This window comes from Sinohyriopsis cumingii, chromosome 3 (genome assembly GCF_028554795.1).
Source record: "Sinohyriopsis cumingii isolate HCF-2022 chromosome 3, ASM2855479v2, whole genome shotgun sequence".
NCBI classification, from domain to species: domain Eukaryota; kingdom Metazoa; phylum Mollusca; class Bivalvia; order Unionida; family Unionidae; genus Sinohyriopsis; species Sinohyriopsis cumingii.
The window spans coordinates 151,069,982-151,096,420 of record NC_142963.1 but is presented as its reverse complement, the minus strand read 5'-3'; the positions used below and the strand labels follow the sequence as shown (position 1 = coordinate 151,096,420).

The window sequence follows — 26,439 nt, the reverse complement described above, 5'->3', positions numbered from 1 at the left end:
ATCACTATACCACTTGAATGGTTAGTTTTACCAATAAGGGGTTTTCACCAGAAGACTTCTTATGATGTAAGGTTGGACCTAAATGAAAATACTCCCATTGAGACATCTGATGTGGATAATACAGTGGCTGTCTTGAAACTCTTGTTAATGATAATCCTAGAGGGATGGTCATATCGACATAAGGTTTTCAAATGAAGACTTCTTGTTCCTATATGAAAATGGTGCTGATCTGACTGTGGCCACCTTGGCAGCCCTCTTGAAAATCTTACACTACTATTGAATGGATTGTCATAGAGTTTTAATCAAAAGAATTTTAATGATGTCCTAAATGGAAATGGTGCAGATTTTGCATCCATTGTGGCTAATTTGAAAATCCATGTTATTGCTTTAAAAAGAATATGGTTGGTTTCAATGCTGAGAAGTTATAAAGAAGAAATGAATTCCTGGAAATTGATTTTTGGCCAGTAGAGGTTCATCCTTTCAAGGGACTCTTGTTTTATATCAATATTTGTCAGTATTAATGCAAACTAAGTTTGTCATACAACTGAGAATAGTGAATCTAAATTACAGTACACATTTGCATGCATTTTGGATCGATGCACTGAAAATTTCAACAACAAAATCTCAGAAAATTTTACAAAAACTTTCACCATATGAATGAGTGAAACTGAAAATCAGTTAAAACCAAGTTAAGAAAATTTTGGACTGGTTTAGAGTTGAGTAAATTTCAGTTAGCCAGGTTAGTGGTATTAGACTCATTTGTAGTTCATTTTGCTTGTTTTTGTTACTTTTTGGAAAGTTGTTCCCATTTTTGCAGAACTGAATGCATGTGGAGAGATGTGCATGAAGATGGTCATTTCACAAAACAAATTGAAGATGATTGTTAAAAACATGAGAATGAAGAGAAATAATTTTAGTGTACTTTTTTAGTATTGGCTTTGTTTTATTGTTTTGAAGTGCTGACATGTATCATGTTGAGCTGTTAATAAGTAATCAAAACATGGCAGTTAATATTTTCATGTACATTTTCTTATTTATAATTGAATACATTGCTTAAACAGAGATGCAAATCAGATAATTTTTGAAATTCTTCATTTGAATGATAAAGATTAGTGCAAGCTGGATAATTTTGTTAAATTCATAATTTTTGAATTAAATCATGGAATCTTGTGTATTTGTACTATATGTCCCATATAAAATGTACACTATTTAGAGATTGGTCAATATTTACTGGTGAGGAAGGGGCATTATAATTTGAGGTAGGTATGAAGTTTGGTGTGCCAAAAATGATGGCTCCAATTTTGAGCACAAAGTAGAATATAGAGTATAGTTGAGGTTTGAATGATTAGGTTTTCAATTATGTGTAAAATGTTTTGAAAAGGAATTGAATTTCTCTGCAATACAATTTTCAATTGCACCTTCCCACCCCTTCCTTACTTAATATTGACTGCATCTCAAACAAGTTTATATAATATTACTTCATGAATTTTCAGATGTGTATGGTATGTTGTTGTGGGGTCATATTGTTAAATATTTATCTTGATTACACTGTCATAATATCTTGTTTTATTAAGTTGTATGTATTCATCTAATTGCAGTAGCTCATTTGGTAGTGTCTGACTCATAATCCAAGTATACCTGCCTCGACCAGCCTGAGTTAAGTGCCTCAGTATGCCTGTGGGAAAAAGCACCTAGCTCCCATTCTTAGGCATGATAGAGCTAATAACGTGCTGAAAGTTATATTTAAAAAAATCAACCAATCATTCAAATAATGAAAATTTTGATTTGCATCTTGGCAATTTTTTTCTCCAACTTTTTATTGCTGCTTTGTTTAAAAGGAAAGTCCTTTGGACATGGTATTTTCAGTGGAAGAGTTCTTTTGATGTCCAGTTGGTCCTAAATGATAATGACTGAACCTCATCTTGAAAATATTTTTATCTTTCTGCTGCTGCCAATTGGATGGATATATCAAGATGTGGTTTTCACAACTAGACCTCTGATGATACCTTGTGTCAATCATACATCCAATATGGCTGCATTGAAAATATTGATGTCACTCTACCTCTGAATAGATGGTTATATTGACATGGGGTTTTTCACCAATAGACTGCTAATGTGTACATGGTCCTAAATGAAAATGGTGCTAATCTGACATCCAATATGCCCACCTTGGCACCATTTGAAATTCTTGTTGTCGCTGAAGAATATCAGAGATGGTTTCAGCACTCGTCAGTTGAAAAAACAAATGGTTTTACCTTGAGTTCTCAAAAAATTCTCTTGGTCCAGTAGAGCATCAATTTCTACGAGGGACTCCTGTTAAATTTCAAATTAAAAAAATAAATAAAACAGCCAATAACAAGATTTCTCAACTCATAACAGTAACCCTATTCTTTCTGATGTGAATTGGTGCAGTGACTGGCTAGTACTGCAGACCCTGGACATCACAGATTAACCTGAGGTGCCAGCCAATTGCATCTTGTCCTTGTGCTTTTAAATGTTACTGTACTGAGTAATGCCTGTGGTAATTCCTCCAAAATGTTTGTTTGTGACCTATAACATTTTGGCAACATCTTTACAAAATTCTGGAAAAATTATACAGACATATGTCCAAGAATAACTTAACAATCAGATGGGAGCATAATTTTCTAGACATTCATTCTATTGTCAGTTTTATGGATGGCAAATGCACTACAGCACACCCCCAACTTATGTGATTTTTGTATTCCCACGAGTGGTCGCATAACTCGAAATCGTGGAGCTTGAAAATTTTTAGTTTCACTGCTTTTAATTTTCTTTGAAAATACATAATTTAGTTAACTTGAATATCATTCACTTTAGCTGTTTATGAATACTATTTTTGTTTTAGACAAATTTCATTATTTTTTTAGTCTTAATTAAAACAATGTAATTAAGAAAAATTCATATGAAATTGCATTAACGTGAAATTTGTGGAAGTCTAAATCGCATAAGTCAGCACATACTTGTATATAGATTTTTTTATTGAAATTGTATCCTTGAAGTAAACCTATATGTCAGCTATGATTGATTTAAAACCTATATAAAATCTGAAATGTCTATGTTCTGAGTTTTATTATCAAGCTTTTCTCTAGTTCTCCCCAACTTCAAGTTATTTGTTATCATTTTAAACCTACCCCTGGCTGTAAGACCAAGTGAGCTTAGAGTATGGCCCTGTCTCTGTCAAGCATCAGCTGTTGACATGCCATTTTTGACTTCTCAAGTTCACTGGGCCAATTTCGATTTGACTTTGTTAAAGTATTTTTCAATACATGTTATACTATGAATTTGTTTGGGGTGGCTCACTTAGCATTGGTTTGGTCTCTATAACAACCAAACTTATGAACCAAAATTAAAATTTCTCCATAATGTTCAATTCCAATTGTATTAAAGTTAGTAGGAATATTTCTTAGAACAGGTTCGATCAAAATTATGTTCAGGGTGCTTCTATAGCAGTGATGTGGTTTCTGTAGCAACTGGATGTTACACATTCTATTTACTTGATTTCTAGAATTTTATCAAAGATGATTCCCCTTATAGCGGTGTAGCTTCCACAGCAACCATATGGAGTAGCAACCCTAAAAACAATGTGGAAAACTTAGTAACCAGGTACAACCATTTTAGAATGACTGGGTCGCTTTCAATCAAACTTGTTCTGTCTCTTTCTTTAGATGTGCTTTATCAAAATTGTGTCCAGGTTGGCTCTAGCAATAGTGAGGCTTTATTGACAGCCATACAACCATATAACAAATCTATTTTAAACTTTTTCATTATAGCTGAGCTAGCATTGATCAAACTTTGTAGGATGTAGTGTTTATTAGAATATGCTCTGTTTAAATTGTGTTCAGAATAGCTCCTCAAGCAATATTGTGACTTTCTTAACAGATTAAAGACTTCTTCCCTAAAACATCTGAGTCTGTTTTGATCATACTTGTTAGGAAGGTTTCATACAGTATACCCCATTTGAACTGTTTGGGGTAGCTCCCTTTGCAGTGGTGTGGATTCCAAAAGAACACTACGAAAACCCGGTTTTTAGCTTCTTAAGAATAGCTGAGCTAATCAGGCAAGACTTGGTCGAAATGTTTCTTAGAACATGCTCTGTCTGACTTGTGTTGAAGGAGAGTCCCTGTTTATGCAGCAATAATATTGAAACCTTGTTTTCACCTTCTTTAGAGCAGCCAAGGCAATTTTGATTTAATTTCATATGAACAATTGTTATAACATATTCTTCCAGACTTGTATCTAGAGTGATTTTGATAGCAAATCATACAAATTTTTTTAAAAAAAACTTTTGCAAAATAGCTAACTGAGCTTTGGTTAAACTAAGGATATGTTCTCCCATCAAATTTCTGGGTTGGCTCCTCCAACAATGGCATTGCTTCCATAACAACCAGGAAGAGAACCCGTAGCTGTCTCCAGCATGGTTATGAATGTGCCATTGTTCCTTGTGTTATTGCTGTAATCTTCAAAACTGCTTTTCCATATCACACCAAAATGTGTTATGTAGTCATAGCAAAACACCATCACAAACTTAGAAATGCATTCTCTAGTCCAGCCTAAGTTACTAAGAGTTGATACACAGTTAAACAAGCCATTTTCCTATCAAAGTTATAATTTTCTGGGAAATTGCTACTGTGAATGCCTTATGGCCACTCCAAAGTGAAGAGCGAGCAAACTATTGTAGGATGTACATACATGGGATAGTAACATAGCTTTGACATTCTTTTTGTGTGCTTATTATGATAAACATTAACCTCACAAACCTTATCTTATCATCAAGTACTGACACACAAACCTTAAATTTTTTGTAAACCCATAGTTTGTGTATTATGTCAAACACAGTAGCTGACATGGGTATCCTTCAATAAAATGCTTGCTTTATTATTACTACATTTCTGTTTTGGGTTTTACACGCTTGTGAGCAATGTCAGTATCACGGGTTTTTTATATTTAGCGCTTCCGCTCATCAACTCTTGTGTTAGCAAAGTTTGTTATCACTACTTATCCTAAATTACATGGAAGCGTTACACACACACATTCATCCCATGGTCTAGTTTGTCATATAGTACTCTCGCACCATCCTGTTTCTTTGTACCACAACCTCAACCGATTTTAAAAAACAAGTCATCAAGGTATATATAAAAAATGCACAAAATTTAGTCCTTTCATTCATTCATTCATTCATTCATTTATAATTTCTAACCTGAATGTCGCCAGGGGTCCCAAACACTGTCAACTTAGTGGTGTTTCGAATCAAAAGGGAGTTTCTTTACTTATTCCAGTCAGTGTTTTCAAGCAACAGATGTGATGTTGTTCACCATCTTTGAAAATCTCAATAATTCCGTAAATTTTGGATTTACTTTGAACATATGTATACAAGAGCTCCTGTTTATTTGTCCAGTTTGTTTTAGAAATATTAAAACTAGACATTGCAAATGTTGGACGCAGACGACACAGGTTTTATAGAAATAGACTAGAAATCAGAAATGGACAGCGAGCAGTCTGTTTGCTTGTTAAATTGAGAGTCTCGGTTTACTTTGAAAGGCCGTTAATTTGACAGTGTTGGGGACCCCTTGGTGATAGTCCATCCTTGATGCTTTTCCATTTTAAAATCGGTAAAGGGGGCACAAACAAACGGGAGGGCGTGCGAATGCTATCAACGAAAATGAAAATATGGCCACCACATCTTCAAAATCTTGTCACTACTGTTCCTGAATGGATGGTATGTCATCATGTGGTTTTCACTGATAAACTTCGTATTTAGCTGGTACAGAATAAAAATAATGATGATCTTAAGTCCAATATGGCCATCACATTGGTCATCTTGAAAATCTTGTTATTGCTACTCCATCTGAACAGAAAGTCATATTGAAAACTTCTTATGATGTCTAGTTGGTTATAAATGAAATTATACCAATCGGATATCCATTATGGTCACTAGAGTGGCCTTCGTGAACAACTTGTTATTGATACTCCTTCTGAATGCATCGTCTTATCAGCATGGGATTTTCACTCTAGTCTTCTTATGATGTCTAGTTGGTCCTAAATGAAAATGGTGCCGATCTGATGTCCAGGAAGATGGTCACATCATCATGAGGTTTTCACTAAAAGACTTTATGGTATTTAGTTGGTTTTAGACAAAAATGGGACCGACCGTACGTCAATATAGCTGACACACTGGCCAGCTTGAAAATCTTGTCATTGCTACTCCTCTTGAAAAAAAAAAGTCATATTGACATCAGGTTTTCTGGTGAAAGACTTCTTATGATGTCTAGTTGGTTGTGAGTGAAAATGGTGCAGATCTGATTGTCAATATGGCCACCACAGTGACCATCTTAAATTTTTTGTTCTTGTTACAACTTAATGGATGGTCTTTCAGTCAGTCTGTTTCATGGCTAAAATCATCCTGAAAAGCATGGGTCAATTAGTAGTATTTTCATAAGATTAAGATAACGCATAGAAATAAAGAGAACTAATCAGAATGTTCATTTCTGCATGTCAGATATGCTACCACAGGAGTCGGACGTTTTATGAATAAAATGCGACGAAATTTCGGGACAGCACGAAATAACCATATCTGAGCTATAAATGTACATAATTACGTATGTTGCTGATAAAACATCAGACTCCTGTGATGTCACATACAGGTGGTGCTCCTATTTCGACGGACGTCGTACGAAATGAATAATATCAGTATGACGTTTACAGTATGTGCGAATGATTAAATTCTCCACACAAAACTGTCCACCAGAGTTTTGAAATTTAGTTTTGCTGGGCTTTGCTGACACACAGATTACTTCCTGAATCACACTGTTAAAAAATGAATCGCACTTGAACACCATTAAGACAACTGAAATAATTGTTTTGCATTATATAACTAGAGCACAAATCCGGCTTGAAAGAAATGTTGCCGCTGATCACAAACTTGTAAAGTTGGCTTCAACATTCTCATTCAGTGCAGTGATGCGTAATAATATATTCTTCAGCACGTCTCATTGTTCGATGTACGTAACTTAGGATGAATTGGGTTGTTCAACTTTTTGTACTTTACCTATGTAAATTAGTTAAATGGACTCTCCCAAAGCATAATTTGACATGACTTACCGTAGCTATTGTGAGCCAATTAAGTAACCTTTGAAGGTGGTAGTTTATCTCTGACCGCCTTGAATTTTAATTGCGTATATCAGCTGTACTATCATTCAGTCTGCAGCAAACACAGTAGAAGTAACACTTAATTACTAACAGCGCTAGCAATGGAGCTAATTTCCGCCCATGCAGAGAATGCTTTGAGAGATCTTGGACTCTTAATAGCGTCTGGATGGAGCATGCGTGCACAAGAGAAACAAACGACACTTTTGTTGATATGTGAGAAAGAAACAACACATATTGATGTTAACAAACAGAAAAGAATAAGGCGACAGGGAAATGACCACAACAGATATCACAGTAGATACACACCAAAGTCATATCCTCCTAGGACATCTCAGTACTGTTGAAATTCGCAAGAGAGACCTGTGCCTTCAGCTTACACAGCCGGCCAAGTCAACATCAGGGGACAAGAGCAAACAAATACTCCATCGACTCAAAAGTCTCCTCTAAAATTGGTTGCTTGTGAGGAACCATCCCCTACTCCTACACAGGTGCAAGTGGAAGCAATTATACGTGACAGTGAAAAATTCATGGATGATGAGGAAATGAGTGAAGAGGAAAAACTCGACATCCAACTATATGTACATGTATAACAACAAGCTTCCACTATGGGAGTAGCACATCTCTACCAGGACCAAACGGCTGCCATTAAACATATAGAAGAACATAGAGTGGTCTGGGGCATGAGGAACCATGACAAAGATCACGATATACTAGCTTCCCAGTCCTTCTTGCCAGCATACTATGCAGTGACTTAACATCTACGATCTTGGGGATCAACAATATCTGAGTTCCATCTGGACTACAGTGATTGGATGGTTGCGGATCTGATTGGTCCAGGTGCCTACAGAATCCATGCCAGGAAAAAATGGATAATTGCAGGCCACCTACAGCCACTGGTAGAGAAAATATTTTAGCCCTTATAAGGGCTAAAGAGTGGACTTCACAATTCGTATTCTATTCTAAATCTAATGTGATCCAAAGTAACGAGTCATTTTGATTGGATTATTTCCAAAATGGAAGTACACTCTGTACACAAGATTCAAATTAAATAATGAATTTATTAATTAATGAAATTGTTTGACTTGTATGGATTTGGCTAATTGCACAGGTGGCTCACACAGTATTGGTAACTGTCCATTAGAACAATCGGGCTAATTTTGACTTGAGTACGATCTGGCGTTTCAGTACTTTAGGTGGCGCTGTTCGCCTCTTGCCGAGTTTCTCTCCCATCCTCACTCGGACATTTACATGACGAAATGTGGAACTATTTCGTCAATTTAACAGGTGCTCTTACACGGAACCAGGGTGGCGCTATGGATGGGTGGTTCCCAATAAGTGTCTGAACAGTAGATTCCAATTAAAGTGATGGGCATGCGTGTTACTATTCCCGCCCATCCTATGTCCTGTGGAGCATTTTAAATGCTCCGAAAACGGACAAATTAATCAGCACAATTTGTGTGCATAAACGTGTGGGGGAGGCTCTTTTTCCTTCCCCCACGATTAATCAAATAGCCTGCTGTGCTGGCACAAACTAGTCGCACATGCCCAATGGGAGCAAGCGACATTAACGTAAAGAGTCAATCAATCAAAGCTGTATTATGCCCCAAAGATAAGTTTAGCTGAGCTTTGAGCAGGACTTTTGTTTGTTCATACATACTACAGATTATTGGCATATATCACACTGGTCAAGAAATATATTTGTTTTGTTGATAAGAAAAAAACAGTGGGGCTAAGATTCCTGTAAATCGCGTTTTTGGAAACATGACTGTGTTCGACGGGGAGGGTGTGTCTGTTCAAATCGTGTTTTTCATGTGACACGGTGAGTTATGGCAGGTATGCCAATATTGCGGCCATCTTGAAAATCTTGTTATCGATACTCCTTCTGAAATGAAAGTCATATCGACATGCAGTTTTCACCAGAACATTACATGTAATTGTCTAGCTGGTCCTAAATTATACGGTGTCAAGTTGACCCCAAATTTTTCCACCCCAGCAGCTAATTTGAAAATCTTGTTGTGGCTGAAGAATATCAAAGACGGTTTCAAGACTAGTTAATGGAAGAAACTGTCTTACCATGAATTCCTGTAATTTCTGTACAGTCATTAGAGGATCAGTCCCCTTGAAGGACACTTTTTTAAAACTTGTTTTTTATAGCTATAATTGTGTCTGCTTTATTTTTTAAATTTGGTTAAATTGAAGAAGAAACAAAATCCATGATTATATTAAAATATTAACCACAGTTGAAGCCAAGAGCAAAATATGGCTCAAATTTAAGTTTTCCCACCATTTGATTATATGTTCCGACCCAATTGTTCAAGTGCATCACAAAGATCCAGCTTTACGATCTTGCAGACTAAAAAGTTTTTATGTCAAAGATTTCATCTGTAACTCGCAGACTTTTTTTTGTTTTTGTTTTTTTTTTGTTTTTACTACTGACATGAAGAAATACTAGGGTAGTAGTAATTGGAGGGGTGGCCCCGTGTTATGCAAAGTCACGGAGCAGCAACGTGTTTGTTAGACCCCAGAAGCTGCGGTGGGTGGGTAGAGTCGGGAGAGGTCATCATTGTAGTATATCAGTATGTGGTGACTATTAGCAACAAATTAAAGACGAGAGGTGTCTGCAGGTTATTGTCATGGCTCCCCCAGAAGACGTCATTGATGTGACTTACTATGAATGCATTACGTTGAGCATGAAGAGTTCTATGGCTCTGATGTAGAGACCTGCAAATAAGGTTCCGACCCCAAGGCTTTCGATTATTTGTTTTTGGTCGCCATCAACAATTATCTGACTCTACCCTTAGCGAGGACGCAGAAATTTGATTGCGTTTCTTAGCCTTCATGGGGGAATGGTGAACTGACCCATCAGCGAGAAAAACCAGCACATGAGAGACACTCTTTCAAGGGAATAGCGAGAAGTGCAACCGCCAGAGTGGCAAACACATTCACACACCCAATTCCAATGCATATGTCTAGAGTACTAGACGCTGCAGCCATATGGTTGACAATGTTGACTGCTCATCCATAATTTCTAGAGAGGGAGGGCAGTTTCGGCTTTGAGCTGAGCCTCAGTGTCTCCAGTCATTTTTAGATGAGGGTTGTCTTCTGAAGTCACACTGGGAAACTTGGGGTGCATTTTGGCCAAGTTTGGCGGACGTATTTAAATCATTCAAGTGACCTCCTCAGTAAGCAGTTACGTAAACAATAAATAAAGATCGTGATGCGAGTTGTACCATTCTAATAAAAACATGTAGCTGGGTTCTGAGGCTTCAACAACGGTTATATTAAAGTTAGACCTGTTGTGGCCTGAAAGTGTCCAAATATTAATGTTTGCTAACTCTCTCTCTCTCTCTCTCTCTCTCCATTCTTATATCGTGGCTCCCACCACCTGTGGCGAATGAGATCCAACACAGCCTCAGTCAGTCGTACAAACCGGACATGTCTTGACCCACCACCCATTTCTGCCGTGGCTAGTGAGGGTCGAGTGTGTGGCTATAGACTATGAGTGTAATCAGACGATGCTGGTAATGGAGAGGGATGTATGGATACCTGCTGGTTATATTACTTGTTAGATGAGCATTTCGTCCTTCATTGGGAACGATGGCAACGATGAACACTACCACATTACCAGCCAACCATTTCACGGCAGCTCCTGCAGTTCTCAGTAGGAAGGAAATAAGGAATCCTAGTCAACACATTTTTAGTCCACTCCTACACCCTATCCCCCAGCTGGATAGTCGGATTGAGGTATTGGTGGCGGAACTACTGAAGCCTCACCGCCTCCTTCCCCAGTGGCGGTGACCATGTATAAATAATAAATCTTAGAGTGATGGGTATGGAGGAAATGGTAATGACCTATGCGCAAGACAAGATTTCCAGTCTTTCGGCTGAGGTTAGATCTGCAGCCGTAATCTGAGCAAACGTATCTGATCGTGGTCAACTGATTCATGTAAGTTGAAAGTTTAACGCGTTCAATATCTCCAGCTATAATGCTCACTCCCCAGCTCTATGCGCACGTAGAGCCTCTAGCTGAAGTCTCTTCTATAACAAAGTTGTTTAGGAGTGGTCTTCTCAGAGCTCATCGCGATTATTTTAGCCAGAGTGTTATCTCTTTTACATCGAAGTTTTTGCAATAGAGCATTCAACCAGCTGATATCGCGCAGAGAATACCCCACTGTTTGAAGTATATTCCCCCTGTCTTTCGTTTTGAGTCTTGGGAGTCTATTTTAACATGGCATCATTCAGACTAGACGTCCTGTCAGAGACCTAGTCCAAATCTTCTTCGGCAACGTTAGAGTGGGTTGGTAGTTGCTATTTCCTCCACAGTCTTGTTTTGGGATGTGTTAAAAGAGAATAAGATCATCCAACCGAAAGATCGGCAGAAGGCCAACAAGTTTTTACAATTTTAAGGGTCATAAGGTCATACTGCAAAGTAATCCTCCTGAACTCGTTTATTGGATACCGCCAGAATATAATGTTGATTCACATTTTTTATATATCGTGTGCAGGCCCTACCATTACTGCTCTACCTGACGTGCTGACGTGGCAATTAATTAGAAGATCGCATGTCGTACAAAAAAGTGGATAGTGTCGTCTTGACTCAGATAGGTGACATTGATCTCGATTGAGTGCTAGGGTTAATCCTTTCTCAGCAAGAGCATGAGAACATAGTGAGACAGCGGGAACGCCTCACTGAAATGGTTGTTGCCCTAAGTGCTAAGGCATTTATGATACCGAGGTGATAAATACATAATTGGGTTATCAGGCAAGGCCTGACCCACAGATGACCTATTTGGGGGTGACCTCGTTAATCTACACTTAGCGGCAGTTTGGAGCTTCCTCTCCCATAATAACAGCGAACAGTTGACCAAGAACCCGAAGGAAGATCCACCCATGTGGGTCTTCCTGTCGCAGCTAGTGCTAGTCATCTTTACTTTTCAGTACAGCGCGGAATCATGATACTCGCATCCTCATGTACCGACACACAGAATTCGACAATTTGAGAACAAGATTTATGCCAATAAAGACGGCATAATAAACAAGGCACTGACTTCTGAACAATCCTAGGTACCATCCCAAGTACCGACATCAGAACCGAATATGGAATTGAAGAAGTAAGACCAAAAGGTAGAATTGGTGAATAAAAAAAAACAACCTGGTGGAGTTGCAAGTCATATAAAGTTTTCCTCTGAAATGTGTAGACGCCGAGAGATTCCCAATCTGGTTAAGTTAGATTATTCCAAAGTTAATCTTTTCATCGAGGTAATATTGCTGTTCTGGCTGTATTTATCTGCTCCAAAGCTTAAACCAGTAGTGGTCGGATCTATTCCCGTTGCTACTCCCCTTCCTATTATGGTGGCCCCCCCCCCCATAGCATGAAGTAGTAATTCCTATTAGACTTGTCAGTTTCGAATTAAATAATCATAGCAACCAATGATTTGGACAATTAGCGTTTGTAAAGACCACAGCCTCATCGTGGTAATAATGACTAGGCCGCATCTTCAAAATTCATACAGCCCAGATCTGACGGCTTCATCTCTCAGTTGATACTACTATAGCAGAATAATGTCCGCTGTAGCGAGTATGACGGTCGGGGTATTATTGTCTCCGGATCCATTTGTGCCATTTGCCAGAGAAACAAAAGCAAGGAGACTATCAGCCACGACAAGGGCCTAGAGACTTTCAGGGAGGTGCAGGCGGAATATCAACGCCGACACACAGAACACTTCGATTATCTCTATAATCGAATATGCGCTGACTGCTGCTGATGCCACTCTTGAGGGTTATAGTCGGAGGTGGCTCTGGCCCAACTGTGGCGAGAGTTTGGGCAGTGCCTAAGCTTTCTGACTTTTTTATGCCATCCCCAGCACAGCAGAAATATAAATATATCTTTATCCTAGGTGAACAGGCTGTCATTGGAGCCGTCGTCTATAGGTATTTATAAGTTAGAGCATAATTGCGATTAAATAATCATGGAGAAAAGGTTATCTTCGATCTACTACGGATCCAGTGGTTCTAAAAGAGGTATGACAGTCATCAAAAACCTCGCAGCTGCAGCTTCAGTGGCAGCGAAAAATATTGTGCTTCATTATGGCGTTTCGACTTGCAAAGACGTGTATCATGCGGATGTCTTGTATTTACCTCATGATAAGGTAGGAATAAAGACGTGTGTGTCACGGTAGATATCGCGAACCGATGTAAGCAGGCAGCCGCCTGCATAGTAAAGAATCGTCAGAGGGTGCCAACCCATTAAATAATGTGATCTATTAGAGTGGCCCGCCCAGTGTGGCCTAATCTGATGCAGGTTGTCCCTATTCGACAGTTTATGGGAGCGGTGTCTCAACCTGCAGCTAAACACCACGTTCGTATGAAGCATGGAGAGGCAGGTCTACATCGAGCGCATGGTATACTTGAGCGCTTTAACCGCACATTGGCTGGAAGGTTATTCAGAAATAAGTACGCCTAGGAAATGTTACTTTCCGTGAGTGGCATAAAATATCTCAGCGTGGAATGGGTCGAGAGGCTGCCAGCTGTTGTAGAGGCCTTCAAGGGATAGGTATCACTATCTACGGGTAAAGTACCTGCTGATATGGTCGATGATCCCTCCATGGCTACGACCAGGATAGAAAAGGATCACAAGGAGGATGGTTCAGATATGTTATCTGTACGCGCCCAGAGAGTTGGTGGGCGGTAGGAGTCGCGCCACATATATATGTTCTTTGAATAACTGTCACATTGACCGATGATAAATCTCTAACCAGCCATTCCTTGATCAAATTCAAAATTTGTCTGACAGTATGGGCGACATTGTGCATCGCCAAAGGTTCGTGCGAGAGCTCCAGGTCATACCAGACAATATTCACCTACCATCCAAGAATATTTTAATCAGTTAGAGGTAACTTATGCGCTGAAAATAATGCTATTCGAGACTGAGCAAATAGAATAGATACGGTACCTTCATGGAAAGGTCTCAGCGTTGGAGATTCAAACACGCTTTAGTATTGGGGAGTGTAGGGTCTTTAAAATATGGTCGTCAACAGGTTCATCATTTTCACGAAAAAATCTTTCAGGAAGGGCATAGACGGCTGCCCCACGATTGGGTATTAGTGTTGGCCGAGTTATGACAATTTGGTTCGAACAAAAAACGTACTAGGTTTATTACCCGATAAAACCTGGCCAAAAACCCATTTTACCAGAGCAAATAGTAGCTACGATGTCATTGCCTCAACTTGATTTGTTGTGGTTGAGGCTACGAACTGATCCCATATCATGTAATGGAGCAAAAAAAAATCATCACTAAAGTCAGAAAAACAAACAGTGTAGAAATCAACTACATAAGTATAATCATGTTGTGAAAGAAGTTTGGCTTATTTTGAATTTATTAAGCCCTTACACGATAAAATAAATTGGCATGGTTACTCTAACCTTATCCTGTCTGCCATAACAGATAACGCAAGACTCTCGCCATGACCCCTTTTCTACGTAAGGCTTGCCAGACCATATTTTGGATATTCTACGCTATATTATTATCAATCAAGTGCGAATAATCGCTTCTTGGTGGGATTTCAAATTTGCCGATAAACCGTATTTACTTTTAATGCGCAGAATTTCTGACCCCAAACGGCGCCAAATTTTTACTACTATTTGTTTACATTTCCAAATAAGGCGTCAATGTCCTTATATGGCACACAAACAAATGAGGCTGAGAACATCATTATTTGAAATAAAATGGCAGACGATCTAAACGAAAATATCGGCTAAAAAAGGTAAACGAGATTTTACAATTATTTCTACAATGATTTTCAATATTAAATAAGAGGACTACTCAATTTATTGGATTATATGCAAAGAATATGTTTAAAGTGTTATTATTGGGCTAAAAGAGCGCCGGGTGTGATTCACACCCGGCTTGCTCCATTAACATGTATATGCTCATGTTAGTACCCTGTCCACGAGGTACGAGTAAGGGTACTAATATCCTGTCCACGAGGTACGAGTAAGGGTACTAATATTAGTACTAAGCAAATAGAAGAACTATATATCCTTTGTGATAAGGACACGGCAGGGAAAATTGCGAGGCGATTTGGCATTAGTTTCTTTGGGTTAATAAAGTAAGATTGTTAAAGAAACTGCAAGTGAATGATCGCACAGAAACTACCGACCAATTATACAGCAGAGATCCGGTCCCTGCGGAAGACGAGGTTTTGGCGGAGTATGTGATTCGGACGTATGGAATGACCGTGCCTAATTTGATCTAAGGTAAAATTCCGACACAGTCTACTGTTATTCTACTAAACAGTTCATCAAATGCAGGAATATGTGACAGATGACAGATAGGGTTTCCTACCATGTGACAAGATTGACAAAACTTAGACACATCGCTTTTAACTTTCCGCCAATAAAAATGATTGAAAATATTGGAATAAGTCTTAATGACTCTTAAATCACCAGACAACAATGTTACATAGACTAAACTTAGAATTTCCTGTCAATTCGATCTAGGAACAACAAATTGATAGCTAACTGACCACTCACCACTGGCTGGTACCTAAGATGGCCTCCATTTCCTCACAAGGATCCTATCCTTCAAGAAGTTTCTTCTTGTGCGGCATCAGTTTTACTCATAAGCATTTGAAACAAACAAGATATCTCTGGATATTCTTCCTATAAGACAGCTAGTGATTTTCCGTTATCATCCTGATTAGACTGAAGAGGATGTGTAGCCAAAAGAGTATCACTATGATCAAACTAGGAGCAAAGGTGACCTCATTAAAAGCCTGACTCCAAAAGGTGTCTGCTAACAGAACATCCTGTTCAACAATATCATTCTCAAGAGCATGCTTGCCACAGCTCTAGTAACTGCACAAGCTGAATATAAACCAGGGATTTTTCTTCAATATGATCTACTCCTCGATCCATATAAAAGTTTGTTAGTTACAAGTGGATTAATCACTACCTTAACACTTGTGTGTTCATTAGTACTTTCAAGACTGCACTATTTTAACTCAATTCTGTCTGGTTCATCTCGATATCTACTCAAAAAGTTCAAAGCACAGCTGCTCGGATCATACTTAGAGTAGCACGATCAGAGCACACCTCCCTGCTGCTCTGTATCCTACACTGGCAATCCATTCGATCCAGAATCAAACACAAAATTTGTTCTCTGTGCTACGTTTCACTGACGGACTCTAGTCCAACATACCTATCTGACCTCACACACCAGCAAGATACTTATGCTCCTCTTCTGACAATTGTATATATATATATATATATAGACACACACACACACACATATAAACACATTTTTCACTAGTTACTGTTTACCGGGTTTTTAAGTGTGTGAGTCAATATATAATAGACATCCATTATCCTCATAATACATTTTTTCCACTTTTGTTTGTTCACAGTTATGTTAAGTTGTTTTGTATTATCCAGGACAGCACTTTCAGACAGCTTAGCTTCACAGCTGGTTGCCATGTTCATTATTCTAAATTGCATAGAGTTTTCTGTCAGTGATGTAATTATATGTGGTAGTTAAAAAAATGTGCATGTACATAATGTTGGAATACTACACTGTGTGAACTGCGAAAGTAAATATACCTGATTTACACAGGTGTATCTTCCAATAATTGCATTTTTGTTTTATTGAAACACTTAAAAAGTTTTGAATCACCCATATAGCTTTTCTATTTGCAGCACAAAACCAAAGGAAGTGAAGAAGGACTTGGTAATTCCTTTACTCAAAGCGAATAGCTGGAGGAATAAGAATGAAGAAAACAAGAAACCGAAGGATGAGCTTGAATCTCGGGCTGTGGAGGAACTTCTTGCAGGTATACTTTGAAGATCAGCCAGATTCTGAATCTGTGGCGAGTCATTGAGTCACTAGTTTCCTGAACGATCAGGAGTCTGATGAGTCATTGAATCAGTATTTCACCTTAAAGATTAATAAAATTTTAATGAGTCACTGAGTCAGTATTTCCCTTAAAGATCAACAGGATTCTGACAAGGTAGTGAGTCAATATTTCCCTTAAAGATCAAAATGATTTTGATGAGTCATTGACTTGAAGACAAGTCATTGAGAAACTATCTCAGAGCTTCCTGTAGGAATTTGAGTCTGAGTCTGAGTTTAAAAAAATTTCTTAAAAATTTCATGGGGTCCCTGGTGGCTGAGTTGTCTAAAGCACTCACCTATACCAACTACTGCCGTCCCACCTGGGATTGAGTCTCTAGCACATCCTTTTGTGAGAAAGCTTGCCAGTAGCTCTTACCAAGATTTTCCCGGGTTCTTCCTCCATCAGTTATAATGGCTGCCATGTAAAGCCTATCATGTCACACACAAAACAACAAAACTTCACAGGTTAAATTTTTTAAAAACATTATGTTGTTTAGAATACATTTGATAATAATGCCATAATTTTAGTAAAAGGTGGAGTTAGAAGGGATAAGAAATGACCCCTTTAGTTATAAATTTGTACAGTGTAACGTTATGACAGCATGCCTTCACTTTAAGGACCTTCATCATAATGGTTCCTGTTAGTAGTAAAATTATATATGTCATGTATTTCATTATAAGGTGATTTCACACTGATGTGTATACTGTATGGGTCCAGTGGACAGTGTTATAATAAGTGATTACTGTGTCGTGTATTTCATTATTAGGTGATTTCACACTGATGTGTATTCTGTATGGGTCCAGTGGACAGTGTTATAATGAAGTAGGGCTGTACATGGCAATTTCGCTATGAGGTGGTATACTTCATGGCTTCCATACACATCATGATAATGAAGGAGCATTATGTTATGTATCATTATTAGGTAATCTCACTATAAGGCAGAATACTCTTTGGCTTCCATTTACAGTGCTATAATGAGGTAGTACTGTGTTGTGTATTATAAGGTGGTTTCACAATAAGGAAGTTTACTATTTGCTGTCATGGACATTGTTATAATGAGTGACTACTGTGTCATGTATTTCATTATAAGGTGGTTTCACTAATATTGTGGGGGCCTAGAATGGCCAAGTGGTCCAAAGCGCTCACTGTTACGGATCACTGCCATCTCACCTCTGTCTGCATGGGTTTGAGTCTTTGGCTTGGCCAATGCGGGTACATGAGAAAGCTTGCCAGTAGCTTCTTGTGGGTCAGTGGTTCTTTCCTGGGTTTTCCTGAGTTCTTCCTCCATCACTGGCCACCATGTATAGCCTATCTTGTGCTGAAAATGGTGTTAAACCCAACAACAACAACAACACTAATATTGTATGCTCGATGACTTCATGGACAGTTTTATAATAAAGGGGTACTGTGTCCAGTATTTCTTTAAACAGTAATTTCACTATAAGGTGTTATGCTTTAGGACTCCCATGGAGTTATAATGAGGTAGTACAGTGTCATGTAATTTATTATAAAGTGGTCTCATTAAAAGGTAGTATATTTCATGGCTCCCATGGAGTTATAAAGAGGTAGTACAATATCTTGTAATTTAATTTAAAATGTGGTCATATAAAGTAGTATATTTCATGGCTCCCAGGGACAGTTATAATGAGGTAGTAAAATGTCATGTAATTTATTATAAAGTGGTCTCATTATAAGGTAGTATATTTCATGGCTCCCATGGAGTTATAATGAGGTAGTACAAAATCATGTAATTTATTATAAAGTGGTCGCATTTTAAGGTAGTATATTTCATGGCTCCCATGGAGTTATAATGAGTTAGTACAATGTCGTGTAATTTATTTTAAAATGTGGTCGTCTTATAAGGTAGTATATTTCATGGCTCCCAGGGACAGTTATAATGAATTAGAAAATATCATGTAATTTATTATAAAGTGGTCTCATTATAAAGTAGTATATTTCTTGGCTCCCATGGAGTTATAATGAGGTAGTACAATGTCGTGTAATTTATTTTAAAATGTGGTTGTCTTATAAGGTAGTATATTTAATGGCTCCCAGGGACAGTTATAATGAAGTAGAAAAATGTCATGTAATTTATTATAAAGAGGTCTCATTATAAGATAGTATATTTCATGGCTCCCAGGGACAGTTACAATGAGAGAGTACTGTATTCACCAAAAATAATTGTTGAGGAATCCCAGATTGTTTGTGGAAATCAGTTTCCTCAGAGATAAAACAATGCTCATTTTAGTTGAATATGAGGAATTAAAGTTAGCTTAATTTTTTAATCCTTCACACCTGCTGTGTGTTCATTAGAAAAATTTACCAATGCCAGCAAAGTAATAAGAAAGTGATGTCAGAACATCAATAATAGGTAGACAAAAAATTGGAAATTAATAATTTCTTTCTCAGATATTTCCTTTAATCTAGAACTGTTGATGTCAAAGATATGTGAATATAATACACTGCCATTGGTGAGAGTACTTTATGTGGTGAAAGGAACTTTTATTATCACAACATGTCATTTTGAATGTGCGTTTAGCTTTAAAGTTTACAAATAAATTGTGTTTCATGTATAAAAAAGTATTTAATTTGATAAAAAGTTCTTTCATGAAATTAAATTCTTGCTATCAATTATGTCCTAAGAATTCTCCAATTTATAAATTAAAGATGTTAACAGGTATCCAGGTACTCAGGTACCCTCCAGTTGATAATAACCCAGGTAATAACATGAGCCATAGGGTGCCTGTTTATCGTGTACAATTTTTCTGCCACTGCTTGTAAAGGCAGTACACTGACATTGTTTTCAAGTTGACAATCCTTTGGACTGAGCTGTGAGTACATGTACTTTTAAAGTGCGAAACAGAGGTCTGCCTCTTCCAGTAAATAACTGACCTGAATCCCATGTTTTCCCACATGATTGTGCTGCTGGTGTGGTACAATGGCAAGTAACAGGGGCTGGTTATTTGATCTTGCAGCACAACTGATGTGTTAGTTTCAAAGCTCAAGCTCAGTCTCTAAATAAGCAACTGCATAAGACAGTGAGGCCAAGGAAAGGAGCCAGATGATATTTATGATGACTAGATCATGATGATTACTAGATGACAATGGAGGATTTGAGAATTTTATCAGATAATGAGGATGAATTCTTGGACTTTTGTACCAGACAGCATTAGGTAGTGATATTTATAGGATACTGTGAATTTTAAAAAATTGTGACTTAACATCTGGTTGGTACACATTTAATTTCCCTTTGATTGGGTGCCTGGGTAACTGTTCGTTAGAATCAATGGTTACCCGGTAGAAGTTTTCTTAAATGTTGACATCTTTATTAAAAACACATACCTTGCTTAAAATAGAAATGTGAAACTGCTTGTAAAGAAATTTTAGTTTGTTTACAGTTTTTTTTCTTAAATTGTTGGGAATGTGGGTCCGGTCCATCATTTTGGGGAAAAAATTGACTAATTAAGAATAAAAATATTTGGGAGGGATGGGATTGGGAATTCTGCTTTATTTTTTTTTTAAATTCCTCAGCATTTGGACTTGTTTACAGCTGGATTGGACCTTGTTTTGGTCCCAGAGAATCACTAACAATCTTGGACATTATTTAGCATTTTTAAAAAAATTCTTTTTTACAGTTGTTGCTGAATGGAACGGCATTTAGCATACTTCAAGAAATAAGCTATAATTCATCACAGTTAAAAAGTTGAAACTGATCAGAACAGTCTTTTTTATGCAGACACTGAACGTCAGAACAAGGAGTGGGAGGAAAGTGGTCAAGTGAATCAGTCCTTGCAGATTCCGCTGCTGATGCAGAACAGGATACCAGAGGGGTATGAGACGGATGATAGACTAGATGTCTCACTTAGGCCAGATGGGGTGAGAAAAATGTTTTATTTGAATTTTGTTTTAGTGGTAGCAGCAGGGTCTAAAATGTTAGAAATCAGATGGTAGCTAGAGTGCAGCTGAAAGGAAAAATAATTGTGTAGTCCATTTGTACTCATTTCTTGCATTATTTGTTTTTGGACATTTATTTTGAAGAATGCACTGCCATTCAGAAACAGCCTTCAGCTGTGTTTGACAGAGATGACCTATTTGGGATTTGATGACCTAACTCAGTTTTATAAAGTCACACAACATGATGATGTGTTTGATTGCATACTTTTGACTCATAGTGTCAGACTGATGACATGATGGTGTGCTTGATTGCATACTTTTGACTCATAGTGTCAGACTGAGTATCAGATACACATTTATGTACATCAGATGGTTCATGGAATATCACTGACTTCTGCACACAGTGCAACATGGATTTATCATAATAACTGATATTGGCCTATATTCACCATATTTTTTGCCTTACAATTTTGTAATTGATTTATATTTATGTATACAGTGTTGCAATTTTTTTTACTTCACCAAGAACTATTTTCACAAATAAAGTTTCGATGCTATGATGATTCCTGCCAACCCCCAAATTTGATACTTTAGTAAATGTTGTTATTTAGTATTTTTGTTACTCATGTGTATGTAGCTAGAAACCTGCTTATTTTAAAATGAAAGAGCATGATATTTAATAATTCCTGCTCTCAATCTTTTCTTTCTCAGTTATTACAGTCATAAAGTCTGGCAAAGGAAAATTTCATTTTTTGATGAATACTAATGGGAAAATTAAATGTTGACATTATTAAAAGCAGGTGCTTTATATTTTCCAAAACTTTCCATAGGGAATTCTGGGATTTAGTAATCTTGTACCTCTGTGCATTCATGGATGTTTCTATATATATATATATATATATATATATATATATATATATATATATATATATATATATATATATATATATATATCTCTGTGTGTGTGTGTGTGCTTGCATGTGGAATTTTACACAACTACAGTTTGAAATAGAGATAGTCAGCCCTTATATTATTTTGTTCACAAATACTTAAATACAAAAAAGTCTTGAATATGACTGTTGGTGTTCATAGACAGTATTCTTTTTAAAACAATCTTCTTTGATATAGTTCCTGGTATTCATTTATAATAATATGTTAAGAACAGAAATTTCTTGAACATTGGATGTGGTATTTATATGTAACAATCTGTTAAGGACAGAAACTTCTTGAATATAAGTTGTGGTATTTGAATGTAATAATCTATTTAGGACAGAAATTTCTTAAATATAGGCCAGGTATTCATATATACTAAACTGTTAAGAATAGAAACTTGATAAATATATGTCCTGGTATTGATATATATTAATCTCTGGTTAAGTTATGTGTTATGGTCACTTTGGATGTGCATGTGTTGTCCATGAACAAATTTCTGGTTTTGCATATGTGTTTATATCTTATGGATAATATGACATTCTTTGATTCGATTCAACATTTCTGCATCCTTTCAGCCAGAGGAGGCTGACTATGATGAGGTACCCATTGAGCAGTATGGTCTGGCGGTGTTGAGAGGCATGGGTTGGAAAGAAGAGGACGGAATAGGCAAAACAAACAAAAAGTAAGAGCAATGGTTATCAGGCTGAATTGTTTACCAGTAGTTGTTCACAAGGCTTCCCAGGTTGACACTTGAATCTCACAATTTACCTGCACCCTAAGGATAGAATATCATTTGTGTGTAAATGATATTGAACAGATTAATGTAACTTCAGTACACTGTGATATTTTTAAAGTTTGAGTTCTAATCACTGATAAATTAACTCAGATTAATAATACTTTGGGCTTTTTTCCAATAGACTTTGATTTCTTGTTAGATTGATTTGCAAAATAGCTAAAGTCATAATATTACAGTTTTTGTGCAAATTCTTTACATTTTGTACAATATTTAGATTTAATTAGTTGACTTTGTGAATCTGAAGAATTTTCACAGATGTGCTTGTAAAAATTTTGTTTGTTATTTTCATTATATTCTTCACTTTTGCTTATCAATTAGGAGTGTCGTCCCTGTGGAGGCAGTACTGCGTCCTAAAGGGATGGGATTAGGGGCTGACAGGAGTCAAGCTAACACACTGAATGCATCCAAAGTAGGAGGTGGGAAATCAGAGATGGAAGAGCAGCTAGTCTTGAAAAAAGGCACTCACTGTTTTATACAAAAAGGGTCCAACAAGGACCTTTATGGCATGGTATGTATACATGTTTCTGAAAGGCAGAGAAAGAAGGTGCTTGCTAATTTTCCTACCATGCCTTAATTTTTCTTGCCTATCGCCATGATAATGCCAGTTGAGTATTCCAAAATTATATAAATTTGATTTTCTACAGAGTTGCATAACTTGACCACTTCTTAAATGAATTCCAATGCCAATTTTTTTTGCAAAAATTATTGCTTTAAATTGGACAAAATCTTTTGATTAACAAAGTAGGAATGGAAAATAATCCCATTAGTGCCACCATGTCTAAGATTTTTCCAGCAGAAGCCCAGAAAATGTGATGGGTGACCACTACAAAGAGGTGGCCATTATATGAGATTGGATTGTAATGTATGCATAATATTAATAGTGTCGAGAACAGAATGCTAAAATTGTTTATTTTTCTTGATTTTATCAGATAGAGGGGATTGATGAGGACAATGCAAGACTGATGGTGAAGCTTGCAGTGAGCAGTAAAGTTGTCACAGTAAGCCAGTATGCAATCAAGTTAGTCACAGCAAAAGAGTTCAACAAATATTCCAAATACCTCAGTAAGTTAATACATAACAGGTGTCTGGGTTTTAGCTCACCTGGCCAGAAGACAAGTGTGCTTATGACATTGCCCTTCGTCTATTATGCATCATTAATCTGGAAACATGTGCTTTTTATCACTCCAGAACATTTTTTCAACCTCCACTGCCTATCCATTGGTCTCCAAAAGCTTATTAGCATAAAAATTAACTGGGTGAAGATGAATGGAAATTAGTGGGCACATTATTATCTAACATGTGGATGTCCTGATTAGATTTTTCAGGCCATTGCTGTATTTTTCAGTGTTTCACTTTTTCAATGTTTTAAGCCTGATTGAACTTAAACAATACTCCAATACTCTTATTAGTATGATTATAGTATTCACTTACCCTCCCATTTATTTGTACCACCATACTGATTTTAATAACAAAATACATCAAGGATATAAAAAATGCACAGAACTTAGCCATTTCATTCATCAGTTTATAATATCTAACCCGATCATTACCAGAGGTCTCTAACACTCTGATTTTGTTTGCATTTCAGTTGTAATGGCTACCTTGTGTAACATATCTTGTTTTGAAAAATGGTTTTAAACCCACAAAAACAGATACATTAGGCTTCACCAGGGTTATGACCATGAGAATTACATTTTTTACAGGTTAATAACAATTGCACTCAAGGGAGACCATTCATCATGGATAATTCCTTCTCTAAGCTGACAGCTTTTACAAGCTCTTTTCTTTTGGCTTATTTATGTGGACTTACTATCCTGATTAAAGTTGCATTCATACAGTTAACATCCAGTAGAAGTGATTAACAACTGCATTGCTCTTGGGGTTCATGCTTGGGGTTTGTTTATTCATGCAGAATAGCCAACCTTGATTACGCAGTTTCAGTTATACACTTCCCTCAAAAAATGTGGCATGATTGTCAATAATCTTAGGGTGTTGTGTTAAAATTTTAAATAATCTTGCATCTTTTACATCTATTGTGGAGTTAATCTGAAATTTTGGGGGAATATTGCTTTATACCCAGATATGCTAAAATTTTGGGGGAATATTGCTTTATACCCAGATGTGCTAAAATTTTGGGGGAATATTGCTTTATACCCAGCTATGCTAAAATTTTGGGGGAATATTGCTTTATACCCAGCTATGCTAAAATTTTGGGGGAATATTGCTTTATACCCAGATGTGCTAAAATTTTGGGGGAATATTGCTTTATACCCAGCTATGCTAAAATTTTGGGGGAATATTGCTTTATACCCAGATGTGCTAAAATTTTGGGGGAATATTGCTTTCTACTGATATGCTAAAATTTCTTTATGAAACTTGTATTTAGCTAAAATGCCTAATGTAGACCAGGAAAAGGCAGCATGTTGTTATCTCATTGTTACGTTAGAACAGGCATGTGCAACCTATGGCCTGTGGACCAGATCTGGCCTGCAATCTAGTTTTATCCAATTATTTACATCATAAGGTGTGTCTTTAAAAAATCTGTTATCTGGCCCATGCCCGGAAGGAAGTTGCACATGCCAGCTTTAGGACCAGTCAGTTCTCACTACTGATTTTTCTTTCCATGGTATGTACTGTTGGTGATGTCTTCATGCAATGGCATTTCACCAGAAATGCCCTAATGCCTGAGAATCACTGATCCTTTCATAGTAAACAGTGCATTTATTTATGTGCATGTCAATATCTATAAGTGAATGCATTTTGAAGATTACAAAATATTAACAATAACAGTGATACTTTTGGTCATTTGTGTGATGGGTACATCATAACACTGTCATGGAGTTGTATTTAGTAAGTTTGAAATTTCTATTTCTGTTTCCGGTGTCTGTTACAGATGATACATTATTCTCATAAACATGTTTTATAATTATTTTAAAATTATTAGATAAAGGAAAAGCAGATAAGTACAAAGAAGAGGAAGAAAAAAGAAACAGAAGACGGGAAGAGGAAGATTCAAGAGAAAGTCGACATAGAAATGACCAATCTAAGTCTGATAAAAAAAGCCATGGCAGCAGGGAAGACAGATCATCTGAAGAGAAACACAAAGACAAAAATAAGGAGTCCTCAGAGCAGAAAAGGAAAAATGATGACAGGTAATTACCTGGTCTAGACAATACTAAAGATGGGTATGAATTTATTGGAGCATTTCCCCCACCGCCACCACCAGTAATAAATGATAATCATTTCCTCTATTACAGAAGCATGATAATCTGTAAGTTCTTTCCTTGGTTAATTTTTTGAACTGGTTTTTGTAACTTATATTACGTGAGAAATTAAAATTTGTAAGTAATTATTGTATATTATTTCAGTGTAAGTAATTATAGTATACATGATAGTAAAGGACTTGCAGATGATAGTGTTTTTGCCGTGAGGAAATGTGTTCTGCCTGGAAGTTGAAAGTTTAGGAAATGGCAAGTTATAGAAGTTGGCTTCATTAATCTCTGTCAGAGTCAAAGACATCTCAAAGTGTTGTAGTTTGTGTCATAGCCGCTACTTTTACGCCTTACTGAAAATGTCGGTTGACAAGGTTTAACCCCTCTTTAGTGGCAGAAAGTAAAATGAGACTTGAATTTCATGATAGGTAAATTTGAAAAGAAAGAAAAACTCTCATCCTCAGAATTTAGGGAGAGGCCATTTGATTTCTGGGAAGATCTTTTTTTATAGCATATGTCTTAATTTAGATATGCTTACTGTATTACC

At 37.0% G+C, this 26,439-nt stretch overlaps 1 protein-coding gene across 2 annotated transcripts in view; it reads left to right on the top strand.

Moving 5' to 3' along the window:
- Positions 1–26,439, top strand: part of LOC149804153 (G-patch domain and KOW motifs-containing protein-like) — a 70,783-nt gene that overhangs the window by 32,431 nt on the left and 11,913 nt on the right. The window contains exons 2-7 of one of the 2 annotated variants that reach the window (XM_089954129.1): positions 16,861–16,994; positions 20,794–20,933; positions 22,460–22,566; positions 23,002–23,188; positions 23,610–23,742; positions 25,625–25,832. In XM_089954129.1, coding sequence (XP_089810255.1) covers positions 20,865–20,933; positions 22,460–22,566; positions 23,002–23,188; positions 23,610–23,742; positions 25,625–25,832 — 704 coding nt within the window. In that variant the 5' untranslated portion in view covers positions 16,861–16,994; positions 20,794–20,864. Of the gene's footprint in view, positions 1–16,860; positions 16,995–20,793; positions 20,934–22,459; positions 22,567–22,998; positions 23,189–23,609; positions 23,743–25,624; positions 25,833–26,439 lie in introns of both variants that reach the window. The other variant, XM_089954128.1, reaches the window with a different exon arrangement.